Source organism: Cherax quadricarinatus, unplaced genomic scaffold (assembly GCF_038502225.1).
Source record: "Cherax quadricarinatus isolate ZL_2023a unplaced genomic scaffold, ASM3850222v1 Contig1127, whole genome shotgun sequence".
Taxonomy (NCBI): domain Eukaryota; kingdom Metazoa; phylum Arthropoda; class Malacostraca; order Decapoda; family Parastacidae; genus Cherax; species Cherax quadricarinatus.
Window position 1 is genome coordinate 74,698 of NW_027196153.1, and position 20,303 is coordinate 95,000.

At 30.3% G+C, this 20,303-nt stretch overlaps 1 protein-coding gene across 1 annotated transcript in view; it reads right to left on the reverse strand.

Moving 5' to 3' along the window:
• The window catches only part of LOC128693875 (calsenilin), a gene marked incomplete at both ends in the record, with an annotated part of 70,377 nt that overhangs the window by 47,772 nt on the left and 2,302 nt on the right, over positions 1 to 20,303 (reverse strand). Inside the window, 1 exon segment of the mRNA XM_053783739.2 lies at positions 17,655 to 17,725. Coding sequence (XP_053639714.2) covers positions 17,655 to 17,725 — 71 coding nt within the window.

The following is a 20,303-nucleotide window of genomic DNA, read 5'->3' on the forward strand; positions in this document are numbered from 1 at the left end:
CGGTCGTAACTTGCCAGGTTTAACTACAACTGTGCTCCGTGCACTGTACGCCAAAGAACAGATGTAAGTAACATCGTTAGAGGAATGTAAACACCGGGAATAATGCTGGAACAACAGGAATTCATCTGTGAATGCGCTTCCAAGATCTGCTGTAATTACGGCAACCAATGTATTGACTAGTAAAACAATTTTCTTAGTGGACAGTGATCTTTCTACCAGGGAACTGAATCGGCCATTCAGTTTGACATGTGCATCTCGGCATTTTTTTTTTATCTTTACAGTAACTTGATACACGATACGATATAATCATTTTGTACGAAGTCTGTCTCTTGGACGGTCCACACTGAGATCAGTGCCAGTTTCATCAGTAAGTTGTCTTTTTCCTGCCCGACTCTTTATAGCCAGATATTGCGAGGCATCTGATCATTGTTTCCGGTTCTTTAGATCTCGTGTGTCACGATGATTGTGAAACACTGCATCATATAATTTTACAGCTTTGCAAAATTCAGTCCCAGCTTCCTCCTGCAAATCTTTCTTTGCAATATTATTTTGCAGAACCTCATTTCAAATGGTACGCATCAATGCTATATCAAAATAGTCAGTGGCTCTACTTCATGGACAGCTGTAGGTGATTGTGTCACTTTAAAAAATGTCAGTGAAATTTTGCTGAATTTCAGAATAAATCTCATTGAGGGCTCCTGTGACATAGCTTCTTTTCCGACACACACTCAGTGATATTGATATCTTTTTTTCACATTCATGATTAATCATTGTATCACCTGCAGCACTCAGCAGCAGATGACCTAAGCAGATTCAGACCATGGGCTGCACAGGAGACACATCCTGCTAAAAAGTTCATGTGTATAAACTTTGTTGCATCCATTTTCATATGCCTGTGAGTAGTGATGATTTCTACAGAGTGGCTCCTTCTACAGAGTGGCTCCTTCTACAGAGTGGCTCATTCTACAGAGTGGCTCATTCTACAGAGTGGCTCATTCTACAGAGCGGTCCTTCCTGAAAAGGCCTTCTACAGGGTGGCTCCTTTTCACACCTATATGCTAATGACCTTGACCTCGCCCTCAACCCCCACCCACGACCCCCCACCCACGACCCCCACTCATGACCCCACCCATGACCCCACCCATTACCCCACCCATGACCCCATCCATGACCCCACCCACGACCCCCACCCATGACCCCACCCATGACCCCATCCATGACCCCACCCACGACCCCCACCCACGACCCCCACGCACGACCCCCACCCACGACCCCAACCCACGACCCCCACCCATGACCCCACCCATGACCCCCACCCAGTGGCTCCTCCCGAAAGGCCTTCTACAGAGTGGCTCCTACCTCTGAGCGGACTCCTTCCGAGGCCCGCGCGCCCGCCCGAGCGCCCACCCGAGAGCCAGCCCGTCCGCGCCGACCCGCGACCTTGACCTCACCCTCGACCACCTCACCCTCTAAACCATATATTTCTCCTCCACTTCCTTGGATTCCCCCCTATGGGGGTTCGAATTTCTTGTGCTCTCCTCGGATCAAATTTTTCTCGAAATCAATAATACAAAGATTTTCCCCCCACACCACCCCCATCCCAAATTTTTTCGAATTTCATTTTCTTGTGCTCTCCTCGGATCAAGTTTTTCTCGATATCAAAGACTCCATCTCCTCGGATCAAGTTTTTTGGATTCCCCCCTCTGGGGGTAAGCATTCAAAATGGACTCCCACTTGCATCCCAAAATATTTCTCCTTCATCTCCTTGGATCAAGTTTTTCTCGATAATACAAAGAATCCAATTCCTCGGATCAAGTTTTTCTCGAAATCAAAGTCTCCATCTCCTTGGATCAAGGTTTTCTCCTCCATCTCCTCGAATCGAGTTTTTGGATTCCCCCCTCTGGGGGTAAGCATTCAAATGAACTCCTCCTATGGGGCATGGTACTTTCTCTTACTACAGGTCTAAACAAGTGTGACGTCACCCCACCTGTGTTTACTCGGCGGTCAGTGACGTCACGTGATGACCTCACACATACAGGCTGAATCTTGTCGACTTCCCCCTATGTCAGTGACGTCACGTGATGACCGCACACACAGGCTGAATCTTGTCGACTTCCCCATCTCAGTATTACACATTTCATATACAACATAGGGAAAACAATTTCACTCTTAACCCAGGATAACCCAAATAATTTCACATTTTTTTCGTTAATACCCACAACAATCCACAATTTCTTTACAAAATACAACACAAGTCTAGACATTTTTCTCGTTTTAACTATTTCATCAGAAAAAGTCACCACAACACTTACAACTTATAACCACTTTTCGATTAATTCACTAGTCACAATTTTACATATTACGAAGTTAATACGCACACACACCTCACTTTACTTTGAACACCTTCAAAACACTCTCATAAATCATTTGAATACTCACAAAAATACCTTTGAACATTTCCAAACAACACTGAAACACTTCCAAAATATCATTTTGAGTACTCCCAAATACACCACTGAATACTACTAAAACACCACTGAATACAGTCAAAACACCACCAAAATCACCATAAACTAAGATCAACATAACAGACTAACACCCATCTCAAATCCACTAAAATCACTGTAACCAAGATATTCACAAAATTCTATGACCACCTAGCACACACACACACACACACACACACACACACACACACTTTTCTCAATATCTCTTAAGAAATATTCTCTCATCGAAAACCTTTATCATCTCACTACAGAACAACCCCAAGATTACTTCGAACACTCTCATAAATCATTTGTATACTCACATAAACACCTTTGAACATTTCCAAACAACACTAAAACATTTCCAAGACAACATTTTGAATACTCCCAAATAAGATTTATCATCTCTAATTTATCTACACTTTCATATTTCATTAAATTACAACTCATCCCCCAAAACTCCTCCCTCATTCTCCAGATTTTTACAACAGTATCACAAAAACTAACTCAGACACCTTACTTTGAACAACACCAAAAACACCATCATTTACCTTTGAATACTCCAAAAACATCATTCGAATACCCCCAAATCACCACTGAATACTCCCAGAACACCTTCATAAATACTCTTGCACATCATTTGAACACCTTCAAAAACACCTTTGAATAGTCTCAAACACCATTTGAGTACTCCCAAATACACCACTGAATACTACTAAAACACTTTTTTCTCGTTTTAACTAATTTCATCAGAAAAAGTCACAACAACAACCCACAACTTATAATCACTTTTCAGCAACTCTAGTTCGTCAACAACACCCACAACACCCACAACCCACAACACCCACAACCCACATCACCCACAACACCCACATCACCCACAACAACAACCCACTTATAACATCTTTTCGGTATCTCTAGTTCGACAACAACACCCACAACCCACATCACCCACATCCCACAACACCCACAACCCACATCACCCACACCCCACAACACCCACAACAACAACCCACTTATAACATCTTTTTTGGTATCTCTAGTTCGACAACAACACCCACATCCCACAACACCCACATCCCACAACACCCACAACCCACAACACCCACACCCACAACAACCCACAACTTATAATCACTTTTTCGGTATCTCTAGTTCGACAACAACGCCCACAATCCACAACACCCACATCCCACAATTTTTTCTCGTTTTAACTAATTTCATCAGAAAAAGTCACAACGCCCACAATCCCACAACACCCACATCCCACAACACCCACAACACCCTCAACAACCTACAACTTATAACCACTTTTCAGCAACTCTAGTTCGACAACAACGCCCAAAACCCACAACACCCACATCCCACATCCCACAACACCCACATCCCACAATTTTTTCTCGTTTTAACTAATTTCATCAGAAAAAGTCACAACAACAACCCACAACTTATAACCACTTTTTCGGTATCTCTAGTTCGACAACAACGCCCAAAACCCACAACACCCACATCCCACAACACCCACATCCCACAATTTTTTCTCGTTTTAACTAATTTCATCAGAAAAAGTCACAACAACAACCCACAACTTATAACCACTTTTTCGGCATCACTAGTTCGACAATAATACCCACAACACCCACAACCCACAACAACAACACACTTATAACGTCTTTTCGGTATCTCTAGTTCGACAACAACGCCCAAAACCCACAACACCCACAACCCACAATTTTTTTTCTCGTTTTAACTAATTTCATCAGAAAAAGTCACATCAACAACCCACATGTGACTTTTTCTGATGAAATTAGTTAAAATGAGGAAAAAAAATTGTGGGTTGTCGATGTTGTGGGTGATGTGGGTTGTGGGTCTTGTGGGTTGTGGGTATTGTTGTCGAACTAGTGATGCCGAAAAAGTGGTTATAAGTTGTGGGTTGTTGTTGTGACTTTTTCTGATGAAATTAGTTAAAACGAGAAAAAATTGTGGGATGTGGGCGTTGTGGGATGTGGGTGTTGTGGGTTTTGTGCGTTGTTGTCGAACTAGAGATACCGAAAAAGTGGTTATAAGTTGTGGGCTGTTGTGACTTTTTCTGATGAAATTAGTTAAAACGAGAAAAAATTGTGGGATGTGGGTGTTGTTGTCGAACTAGAGATACCAAAAAAGATGTTATAAGTGGGTTGTTGTTGTGGGTGTTGTGGGGTGTGGGTGATGTGGGTTGTGGGTGTTGTCGAACTAGAGATACCGAAAAGTTGTTATAAGTGGGTTGTTATTGTGACTTTTTCTGATGAAATCAGTTAAAACGAGAAAAAATTGAGGGTTGTGGGTGTTGTGGGTTGTGGGTGTTGTTGACGAACTAGAGTTGCTGAAAAGTGATTATAAGTTGTGGGTTGTTGTTTTGACTTTTTCTGGTGAAATTAGTTAAAACGAGAAAAAGTGTTTTAGTAGTATTCAGTGGTGTATTTGGGAGTACTGAAATGGTGTTTGAGACTATTCAAAGGTGTTTTTGAAGGTGTTCAAATGATGTGCAAGAGTATTTATGAAGGTGTTCTGGGAGTATTCAGTGGTGATTTGGGGGTATTCGAATGATGTTTTTGGAGTATTCAAAGGTAAATGATGGTGTTTTTGGTGTTGTTCAAAGTAAGGTGTCTGAGTTAGTTTTTATGATACTGTTATAAAAATCTGGAGAATGAGGGAGGAGTTTTGGGGGATGAGTTGTAATTTAATGAAATATGAAAGTGTAGATAAATTAGAGATGATAAATCTTATTTGCGACTATTCAAAATGTTGTCTTGGAAATGTTTTAGTGTTGTTTGGAAATGTTCAAAGGTGTTTATGTGAGTATACAAATGATTTATGAGAGTGTTCGAAGTAATCTTGGGGTTGTTCTGTAGTGAGATGATAAAGATTTTCGATGAGAGAATATTTCTTAAGAGATATTGAGAAAAGTGTGTGTGTGTGGGGGGGGGGGCTAGGTCATAGAATTTTGTGAATATCTTGGTTACAGTGATTTTAGTGGATTTGAGATGGGTGTTAGTCTGTTATGTTGATCTTAGTTTATGGTGATTTTGGTGGTGTTTTGACTGTATTCAGTGGTGTTTTAGTAGTATTAAGTGGTGTATTTGGGAGTGTTTCAGTGTTGTTTGGAAATGTTCAAAGGTATTTTTGTGAGTATTCAAATGATTTATGAGAGTGTTTTGAAAGTGTTCAAAGTAAAAGTGAGGTGTGTGTGCGTATTAACTTCGTAATATGTAAAATTGTGACTAGTGAATTAATCGAAAAGTGGTTATAAGTTGTAAGTGTTGTGGTGACTTTTTCTGACGAAATAGTTAAAACGAGAAAGATGTCTAGACTTGTGTTGTATTTTGTAAAGAAATTGTGGATTGTTGTGGGTATTAACGAAAAAAATGTGAAATTATTTGGGTTATCCTGGGTTAAGAGTGAAATTGTTTTCCCTATGTTGTATATGAAATGTGTAATACTGAGATGGGGAAGTCGACAAGATTCGGCCTGTGTGTGTGGGGTCATCACGTGACGTCACTGACATAGGGGGAAATCGACAAGATTCAGCTTGGATGTGTGAGGTCATCACGTGACGTCACTGTCTGCCGAGTAAACACAGGTGGGGTGACGTCTCACTTGTTTAGACCTGTAGTAAGAGAGAGTACCATGCCCCATAGGATGAGTTCATTTGAATGCTTACCCCCAGAGGGGGGAATCCAAAAACTTGATCCGAGGAGATGGAGTCTTTGTATTATCGAGAAAAACTTGATCCAAGGAGTTGGAGTCTTGGTATTATTAATTTCGAGAAAAACTTGATCCGAGGAATTGGAGCAGAAATTTTGGGAGAGGGGTGGTGTGGGGGGGAAATCTTTGTATTATTGTTATCGAGAAAAACTTGATCCGTGGAGATCATAAGAAATTCGAACCCCCATAGGGGGGAATCCAAGGAAGTGGAGGAGAAATATATGGTTTAGAGGGTGAGGTGGTCGAGGGTGACGTGGTCGAGGGTGAGGTGGTCGAGGGTGAGGTCAAGGTCGCGGGTCGGCGCGGACGGGCTGGCGCTCGGGCGGGCGCGCGGGCGCGCGGAGCTCGGAAGGAGTCCGCTCATAGGTAGGAGCCACTCTGTGGGCCTTTCAGGAGGAGCCACTGGGTGGGGGTCATGGGTGGGGGTCGAAATTGAGGTGGTCGAGGGTGGGGTCGTGGGTGGGGTCGTGGGTGGGAGTCGTGGGTGGGGGTCATGGGTGGGAGTTGTGGGTGGGTTCGTTGGTGGGGGTCGTGGGTGGGGGTCGTGGGTTGGTTCGTTATTGGGGGTCGTGGGAGGGTTCGTTGGTGGGGGTCTTGGGTGGGGGTCGTGGGTGGGGGGTTGAGGGCGAGGTCAAGGTCATTAGCATATAGGTGTGAAAAGGAGCCACCCTGTAGAAGGCCTTTTCAGGAGGGACCGCTCTGTAGAATGAGCCACTCTGTAGAAGGAGCCACTCTGTAGAAATCATCACTACTCCTGTGTGCTGCAGTTTGCCATACTGATGTCATGAGATTCAAGAACGTCTCGGTCCAATATCTTCGAGAACTTTCCTTCATCCTCGGTAGTTCTGTGCTTCAGAACTACGTACAGCGCTTGAATGTGATCCTTTGATTTCTCATGAGAATTAATCCAGAAGTTTACATTCTCCTGATCATCAGAGTCAGTTTAAAGCTGATTAAAACTACGTGCTGCTCCCAAATAATTCTCCTACAGCAATTCACTTGACAATCTGAAGGTCAGTGAATAAGCCAATCATACCTCTTCATTTCACCAAATTTTATACGTAATGAATAACCAATAAAAGTGTAATAAACACTTGTCAGTCCTCAGTAATAACCCACATGGAGACAAAAACTCAGAAGGTGAATTTGAATGTACCTGATATTTAAAGTTAGTCATCAGCTTTATGAGACAGGGTGATACCAGTGAACTTAAGTCACCTCTCTGCAGAGTGCAGGATCACTTGCAGACTTAAGCTTACTAGTGAAATCAGTATCTGATGTTAGCTTCGAATGTTTAACTTTTTTTGCAACTGCATTATCTACCGCATCATCTACATTGGCCTGTTCTTCACTCAGTTTGGCCACAATGTATGAACGAGGTTCTACATCAAGACCAACATTTCACTATGTACACTATAACCTTGATCAAATTGTATCGTTACTAGTGACGGGTCCATTGGGGTTTTTGAAATATAATTTTTATTTTTTTTCTTTCTATGTGCATGATCTTCAGAATATATCCCTGGATCTCCTCCAGTGCTTCATTTATCTTTCCTTGTTTCTTCTCGCCTCCTGACTCATTCTTCCTTTTATATTTTTTCTGACATAATGGATCGCAATCACTTAATGTAAGAAAAAAGTATTATTACCCGTAAACGGTTTCGGAGGTCATTTCCACAGTCCGGTCCCAGACTATTCTCCCGGTTGTCGACCTGGTCGACAAAGCTGTTGGCCCTAATTACATGCAGACCAACGTATGCACCACAGCCCAGATGACCAGAAACTGAACTGGAAAACGTATCCATTTCTCTCCTGAATTACCTTTTGGTTATCCCTCTGATGCATGACGTTACGGTGTTGAAAAATTTCGTTGATTTTTTTTTATTGAAGACATTTTGCTTGGTCTGCCAAGCCTTTTGGTCATCGAGGCTGGACTGGTCATCGACCGAGGGCGGACTGGTCATCGACCGAGGGCGGACTGGTCATCGACCGAGGGCGGACTGGTCATCGACCGAGGGCGGACTGGTCATCGACCGAGGGCGGACTGGTCATCGACCGAGGGTGGACTGGTCATCGACCGAGGGTGGACTGGTCATCGACCGAGGTTGGACTGGTCATCGACCGAGGTTGGACTGGTCATCGACCACACAAAGCAGAAAAAGGGGAACAAATGAGAGGAAGTTATTTAGTGAAGGAGAAGGATTTAAGAACTTATAGAGGATCACCTCCTTTTGTGTGTGTGTGTGTGTGTGTGTGTGTGTGTGTGTGTGTGTGTGTGTGTGTGTGTGTGCGCGCGCGCGCGTGTGTGTTTGTGTGTGTTTGTGTATGTGTGGTTTCCAATGTTGAATCTCATCTCCTGGCTGCTACTGGGTTCATTCTTGGCTTCCTGAGTCTAATTACTCCTTTACTTAGTATAGATCCTCTTTCTACTTCTACCTTCTCCAGAGCGTTCCACTTCTGACTACTCTGAGAGTGAAAAATATTTCCTGACATCCCCATGCCTCATCTGTGCCTTTAAACTCCTCCTCTCCTTATGTTGCATGTCTCAAACTTCAACTTGTCGGTTTTCAAAACCATTCATCATCATAATATATATATATATATATTTCGTGTGTGTGTGTGTGTGTAAACGAGCTAGCAATAAACGCAGAGCAGTCCTGTGGAGGGTGGAATATTATGACCTTTTGCACTGTTGCTGGTGTTTCTGCAGGAACTTTACAACTGAGGTAATTGTGAAGAAATTAAAAATCTTAGGTGCAGGGTAGTATAGTGTGGCTGCCACGGTGGTTGAGCACACTTAGATGTTAAGGTAATCAGTCCCTCAGCCTGGGGCTGATGTGTTCAGTCCATCAATCTTGTAGAATGTACAGCATAAGTATGTATGTATAATGTTCGCCAAGACCAGGGTTCTGGCACGGGTCTTAATCTTGAGATGACCCGTCTCTGGCTCCTGAAGGAGAATTGATTCTTCATTGTTGCAGCATATGCTGCTCAAACACTGTTTTGGACAGTTCAGCTAGTGTGCCTCATAAGCGACCATGATTGGTACTGAGGTTACTATATATATATATATATATATATATATATATATATATATATATATATATATATATATATATATATATATATATATATATATATATATATATATATATATATATATATATATATATATATATATATATATATATATATATATATATATATATATATATATATATATATATATATATATATATATATATATATATATATATATATATATATATATATATATATATATATATATATATATATATATATATATATATATATATATATATATATATATATATATATATATATATATATATATATATATATATATATATATATATATATATATATATATATATATATATATATATATATATATATATATATATATATATATATATATATATATATATATATATATATATATATATATATATATATATATATATATATATATATATATATATATATATATATATATATATATATATATATATATATATATATATATATATATATATATATATATATATATATATATATATATATATATATATATATATATATATATATATATATATATATATATATATATATATATATATATATATATATATATATATATATATATATATATATATATATATATATATATATATATATATATATATATATATATATATATATATATATATATATATATATATATATATATATATATATATATATATATATATATATATATATATATATATATATATATATATATATATATATATATATATATATATATATATATATATATATATATATATATATATATATATATATATATATATATATATATATATATATATATATATATATATATATATATATATATATATATATATATATATATATATATATATATATATATATATATATATATATATATATATATATATATATATATATATATATATATATATATATATATATATATATATATATATATATATATATATATATATATATATATATATATATATATATATATATATATATATATATATATATATATATATATATATATATATATATATATATATATATATATATATATATATATATATATATATATATATATATATATATATATATATATATATATATATATATATATATATATATATATATATATATATATATATATATATATATATATATATATATATATATATATATATATATATATATATATATATATATATATATATATATATATATATATATATATATATATATATATATATATATATATATATATATATATATATATATATATATATATATATATATATATATATATATATATATATATATATATATATATATATATATATATATATATATATATATATATATATATATATATATATATATATATATATATATATATATATATATATATATATATATATATATATATATATATATATATATATATATATATATATATATATATATATATATATATATATATATATATATATATATATATATATATATATATATATATATATATATATATATATATATATATATATATATATATATATATATATATATATATATATATATATATATATATATATATATATATATATATATATATATATATATATATATATATATATATATATATATATATATATATATATATATATATATATATATATATATATATATATATATATATATATATATATATATATATATATATATATATATATATATATATATATATATATATATATATATATATATATATATATATATATATATATATATATATATATATATATATATATATATATATATATATATATATATATATATATATATATATATATATATATATATATATATATATATATATATATATATATATATATATATATATATATATATATATATATATATATATATATATATATATATATATATATATATATATATATATATATATATATATATATATATATATATGTATATATATATATATATATATATATATATATATATATATATATATATATATATATATATATATATATATATATATATATATATATATATATATATATATATATATATATATATATATATATATATATATATATATATATATATATATATATATATATATATATATATATATATATATATATATATATATATATATATATATATATATATATATATATATATATATATATATATATATATATATATATATATATATATATATATATATATATATATATATATATATATATATATATATATATATATATATATATATATATATATATATATATATATATATATATATATATATATATATATATATATATATATATATATATATATATATATATATATATATATATATATATATATATATATATATATATATATATATATATATATATATATATATATATATATATATATATATATATATATATATATATATATATATATATATATATATATATATATATATATATATATATATATATATATATATATATATATATATATATATATATATATATATATATATATATATATATATATATATATATATATATATATATATATATATATATATATATATATATATATATATATATATATATATATATATATATATATATATATATATATATATATATATATATATATATATATATATATATATATATATATATATATATATATATATATATATATATATATATATATATATATATATATATATATATATATATATATATATATATATATATATATATATATATATATATATATATATATATATATATATATATATATATATATATATATATATATATATATATATATATATATATATATATATATATATATATATATATATATATATATATATATATATATATATATATATATATATATATATATATATATATATATATATATATGTATATATATATATATATATATATATATATATATATATATATATATATATATATATATATATATATATATATATATATATATATATATATATATATATATATATATATATATATATATATATATATATATATATATATATATATATATATATATATATATATATATATATATATATATATATATATATATATATATATATATATATATATATATATATATATATATATATATATATATATATATATATATATATATATATATATATATATATATATATATATATATATATATATATATATATATATATATATATATATATATATATATATATATATATATATATATATATATATATATATATATATATATATATATATATATATATATATATATATATATATATATATATATATATATATATATATATATATATATATATATATATATATATATATATATATATATATATATATATATATATATATATATATATATATATATATATATATATATATATATATATATATATATATATATATATATATATATATATATATATATATATATATATATATATATATATATATATATATATATATATATATATATATATATATATATATATATATATATATATATATATATATATATATATATATATATATATATATATATATATATATATATATATATATATATATATATATATATATATATATATATATATATATATATATATATATATATATATATATATATATATATATATATATATATATATATATATATATATATATATATATATATATATATATATATATATATATATATATATATATATATATATATATATATATATATATATATATATATATATATATATATATATATATATATATATATATATATATATATATATATATATATATATATATATATATATATATATATATATATATATATATATATATATATATATATATATATATATATATATATATATATATATATATATATATATATATATATATATATATATATATATATATATATATATATATATATATATATATATATATATATATATATATATATATATATATATATATATATATATATATATATATATATATATATATATATATATATATATATATATATATATATATATATATATATATATATATATATATATATATATATATATATATATATATATATATATATATATATATATATATATATATATATATATATATATATATATATATATATATATATATATATATATATATATATATATATATATATATATATATATATATATATATATATATATATATATATATATATATATATATATATATATATATATATATATATATATATATATATATATATATATATATATATATATATATATATATATATATATATATATATATATATATATATATATATATATATATATATATATATATATATATATATATATATATATATATATATATATATATATATATATATATATATATATATATATATATATATATATATATATATATATATATATATATATATATATATATATATATATATATATATATATATATATATATATATATATATATATATATATATATATATATATATATATATATATATATATATATATATATATATATATATATATATATATATATATATATATATATATATATATATATATATATATATATATATATATATATATATATATATATATATATATATATATATATATATATATATATATATATATATATATATATATATATATATATATATATATATATATATATATATATATATATATATATATATATATATATATATATATATATATATATATATATATATATATATATATATATATATATATATATATATATATATATATATATATATATATATATATATATATATATATATATATATATATATATATATATATATATATATATATATATATATATATATATATATATATATATATATATATATATATATATATATATATATATATATATATATATATATATATATATATATATATATATATATATATATATATATATATATATATATATATATATATATATATATATATATATATATATATATATATATATATATATATATATATATATATATATATATATATATATATATATATATATATATATATATATATATATATATATATATATATATATATATATATATATATATATATATATATATATATATATATATATATATATATATATATATATATATATATATATATATATATATATATATATATATATATATATATATATATATATATATATATATATATATATATATATATATATATATATATATATATATATATATATATATATATATATATATATATGTATATATATATATATATATAGAGGCGGACTGGGAACATATCAATCTGGGATGATAACAGCACCAAAAAGAATAAATCGAAGACAGTGTTAGCATTGAAGGCAACAATACATTGTTATCAAAACCACACCAGCACAGATATGACAGTGGTAAATAATAAAAGTACACATAACAGAAGAACAGATGGACTGCAGAGCACGGATATAACACAAAGAGCTCACGATAACACAAAAGGACCAAGTGCAGAGTATGGGATTCACGTCATATTACAGTGTTAAAACAGAGGTATTAAAATTGCAATGTCACCAGGACAGACACAGCTCAAATGCTCACATCATTATCAACAACTAATTTACAAATACACAACTTAAATAGCCACCATATGAACAAAATGTTTACAAATACAGAGATCAAACTGTCACAACAACAACAAACACATTACAGATATAATTCATACAGTCACAGCATCAACATGTACATGACAAATGCATGAAAAAACTAATGAATGAAACAACTCAAAAAATACAAAATAATAAAAAATCAAAGAAAATTAAAACTAATTCCAGTGTATTTAAAATACGGATATTAAGGCAAATCAGAATAGATTTAAACAAGATGTTCTAATTGAGAAAATATAGAGGAACAAACGAGAAATATAAAATCACATAATAAGATAAACGAGAGGAAAGAACTGGCAAAGCAAAACACGACGAAAAAGTGGAGGAAATAAACTGAGAGACCGACCTACACTCAGGACTAAAAGAAAATATTGGTAATAAGCGAAAACTTTTAGGGAAAAACTATCAATACTGATAAGCATTTATTGCGAAGAGAAACTTTGCGGAGCAAGCATTTGTTGGGACAACGTTTCGCTTTATGTAGATCTCTATCAACGCTAGTAAATTTCTACACATTACAAAAGTGAAAGAAAACAAATAAAGCTTTTAAGAATATTTAAACAAGTGTTTGAGAGCACGTCATAATCTGATGCTGAACCCAAGTAAACAATACAAACAAGACAGCAACTAACATGAAGTAGAGACCAGCCAAAAATTAATATTTCAATATAAGGAAAGACGAAAGAGAATTCGAAGTAAACGATAAATAAGAACAAGTCGGAACCAAATGTTCAGATTTGTAAAGCATAAGTTTAATGTGAAGGAAGAGTACAGATTAGAAGCCAAAGACTATTATTATTATTATTATTATTATTATTATTATTATTATCGAGTTCCTTGTGTGTCTTGTTACACCTGCTGTCCCTGGTCACCTAGCAGTAAACAGGTATCTAGTTATAAGATCTAGTTTGGGTTTGAACAGTGTTAAATAGAAAGGGTAAAAAAAACTACTACTGGATGGTGACAGAAGCAAAGCAGTAATGACAGACTATATATCACCTTGGGTCCTGACGAATATGCACAAGAACAATGCTTTTTGATCTTAAGACGTTGGAAATTTCATTAAAAAATGTAAAGTAGTGAATTAAACTGGATGAAAAGACACAGAAAGCCTATAATAAGAGATATATCAGGTTATCGTAATGCAAGTTTACAGTAAGCAAATGTTATACTAAAGACTTAGGTTACTCCATGCGTGTCAGTCATCCCCTTGTCAGCTGGCTACATCTGCCACCTCACGTCTGAACTCTAAAGTATTGAGCGTCCTCATAACAAGTCTTGCAAAGCCACTACAAGAACTCAAGAGGGGAAATGACTGAACTTATTGGTGGAAAAACAGAATGATAATCACCACTCAGTTTGCCTTCAAATCAGCAAATTCCTATAAATCAAGCTTATCAACTGGTTACTTTGTGAGCATTAAATCTTCTGCTTCACGGGGATCATTGAGGCTGTTTCCCTGCACATTACCAGTCAAGAATACTTAAATGCCTTAAACTAGGATTAAAGCATAATATCTTTTTTTTGGTGTATATACATGAAGGCGGAGTTGTACACGTAATGTATACATCCTCTCAAATTGTAATGCTTTACTTGAATTTCAATAAAGATTTTGTTAAGGGTTCGTCGTAAGGGTCACGCCTAAAAATTACAAAATGTAGGTAAAATGAAAAGTAAACTATTATGAAGGATGAGAGACTTTGTGTATGAAAATTGGGAAAAATAACACAGGGTGGGTGGAAGGGTGTAGTAACAGCACGTACGAAGAATAAGTTTCACTGAAGCAACAGCAACGTTTCCCTCTGTGTAGAGCTTTATCGAGTCATGTCTTGCTGAAGCTTTACACCGTCACAATAAAAACTTGTTATGCAGTTTGAGTCTTTGTTTTCATTCATTTGTGGAATAGTGTGTATGTCCTCGTGGAGAAATGTTACCAGTGGGTTCCAACATGGGTTAGTGTCAATTCTGATAATGCTTTTTATTTATATAAATGATTCACCAAAAGGAATAATTAACCAGTGGAATATACTTGCCGATATAAAAATCTTTTGAAAACTACGAAACAAAGTGACGATCAAAGCTTACAAGAAGAGAGGCTGAGCAAGGAACATTATCAGTGGATGATGGAATTAAGTGTAGATAATTGCAACGAAAAATAAACAAAAGAAAATCACAACGCCATGAATGATATAGATCTTGTTCTGCAATGTTAAAAAATACAGAAAGACTCCGGGAGCACTTACAAATCAGTTATTACACGGATCACATATAGCAGAAACTCATAAACAATAGGGGGTAAACGTCAAAACACGATTAACATATGTACATTGAAATGGCATGAATTATGTTCTCTTTGCAAGATAAAATTTATATTATGCAGCTACAGAATGGTGCCCAACAACGATATAGCGAAAGAATAGAAAAAAAAACTTAAGGCAATCATGCCAGCACATCCAAAGATACATCAGCGAAAACAGGAACACATCACCTACAACACAAGCACAACAGAGAGCCAGCCATCAAGCAGTATACTTACCCGAAAACTAATCTGGCCGTTGCTATTTAAGTCGAAGGCCTTAAATACATGATGGGCGTACAAACTGGAGTCTGCAACGAGACATGTGGGATATTATTGACTACAGTGTCTTATGGTACGTGTTCCTCCTCACCACACACTGCTAAAGGTATTACCTTCTTTTACTGAGTTTCACTATGAGTAAGGCAAAAACAATTTATTTGATAGTTTTGTTTAGAGAAAATCATAGTCTATACATTAAGGTTTTCTAAAGCTTCATCAAGTCATTAAGATTGGATAAAGCTTTCTAACCAGCTCTTAAGTGATCGTATTGTGAAGCAGGCAGATGTATTTTCTGTCTGATGGTGGACCCACGCATGTACGCTCTCATTGTAATCCTGGCCACCTATCAAGCAGCTTGTCTGGCAACAGATCAGGCCCCTATAGGGAATAGAGGATCGAGCCTGGATGACTCACATTGGTTTAGAGCTCCATGGAAATTAATATGCTGTTAAACTTTAAAGGTCAACGTACTCGTTGTCCATGTCGTAAGGATGAGATGTAAGAGCTCGGCTAATATATTTTGTTCGTTTTGTGCGAAAGTACCTTTGTGTTTTCTCACTACACGATCTTCAGAACCGTGTAAAACGAAACTTACAATACCGTCGCTGAAACACCTAACATCCAATTTTTTATTGTATCCTCTACATGACTTGACAGAGCTCAACCCTGAGCGAAACGTAGTCCCGATAAACCTTGTTATGTACAGGGAAGCATTTATTGAGGCAATGTTTTGCTCTATATAGATCTTTATCGAGTTGTGGAGCTCTACACAGAGTGGAAAGTTTTCCCAATAAAAGTTTATTGGGCAGCTTGGATCTTTTTCTTCCGACTTGTCGGTAAAACGCTATTTGATCTGTACCTCAATCACATTGCACTAGACAAGAGACGGAGTGATACTTGTGGCTTTATCGGATGGAACACATAGCGCAAGACACTGCTGACATCGTTGCAGCTAATATAAGGGGACAGCTATTTTACCCTATAGAAAAAAAAATCACATCACTTGGCTTTTAAATGCAACTATATCCTAAAGAACCTTTTACTCTCAAAAATATATGCATATATACATTTATATATATTCAGCATTATACAAAATTTACATTTTATCTACAGTATATATCACCAAACGTGTGTTTAGTCTACACATTTCATTAAAGGAATGCACGCTATCTCTATACTAAGATATGAAAAAAATTATTCTAAATTCTCACTAACTGTACGTACCGACTATCCGAGGCGGCACGGGGAAAGGTATAAAGATTTACTGAGAGAAGGAGAGAGACTATTTAAAAAATTCTATCATTATCCACGTGTAATGTGGGAGGTGGGAGGGGAGTTCTGAGGAGACTAGAGGCTAGAAGGAAGGGGACATAGGTAATCCACGTGAAGGGCTTATAAAAATGGGTAGGACACATGTGAGGGATGAGAAAGTGCATATGAGGGGTAATTTAGTGCACATGAGAAATATAGTGCACATGTGAGGGTGGAGTCAGTGCACATGAGGGGAAATACAGTGCTCATGTGAGGAGGGAAATCCAGATTACATAAAGGAAATTCAGTGCACATTTGAGGGGAAGGTCAGTGCACGTGAGAAGGGGAAAAATGAGTGCGCCTGTGAGGGATTAGAGGCAGTCTTATTCATCATATTTATATTGTGTTATTTAAGTCCTAGTTGATTGACTACACACACACACACACACACACACACACACACAGACACACACACACACACACACACGCGCGCGCGCGCGCATACACAGACACACACACACAGACACACACACTTGTAATTTAAGAGAGAAAGTAATGAGGTGCAGGTAACCCAGGTAGGTTGTGGCCCTTGCCGTGTGGCTCTAGCAGTGCGGCCCTTGCCGTGTGGCTCTAGCAGTGTGGCCCTTTCGGTGTGGCTCTAGCAGTGTGGCCCTTGCGGTGTGGCTCTAGCAGTGTTGTCCTAGCGGTGTGGCTCTAGCAATGTGACCTTAGCGGTGTGGCCCTTGTGGTGTGGCTCTAGCAGTGTGGCCCTTGCGGTGTGGCTCTAGCAGTATGGCCCTTGCAGTGTGGCTCTAGCAGTGTGGCCCTTGCGGTGTGGCTCTAGTATGGCCCTTGCAGTGTGGCCCTTGCGGTATGGCTCTAGCAATGTGGCCCTTGCATTTAGCGGTCTGCACGTCGCACCTGCCCAAGGTATACAGTATCTGTATCCGTCTGAACAGTAAAGATCTGAACTTGGATTATGTATCAAGAATTAAGAAGTGTCTAAGTCCAGTAAGCTAGGTGAGAACGCGGGTACCGTGTCTGTCTCGCAGTTGGAAGACGGAGGATCGAGCCTCCATCATTCCTTGAGCTGTATGACCCACAAGTCGGCACTCATCATCAAAAGTAATAACGAGAGGCACGGTGACTGGGGTTAGAAAGTGCTTTAAGGTAGCCAGAACCTACAAAGGAGATCTATGCGAAGGGTCAAACGTAATTCAAGGAATTACGCAAGTTTTAAATAGTGATTATAAGTACAGTGTAATGGATTAAAAGTACTTCTAGGCACACTGTAATAAGAGAAAATAATTGTTTATATGCGCGTACAGTAGGTTGAAAGAACCTTTAGGCTTCAAG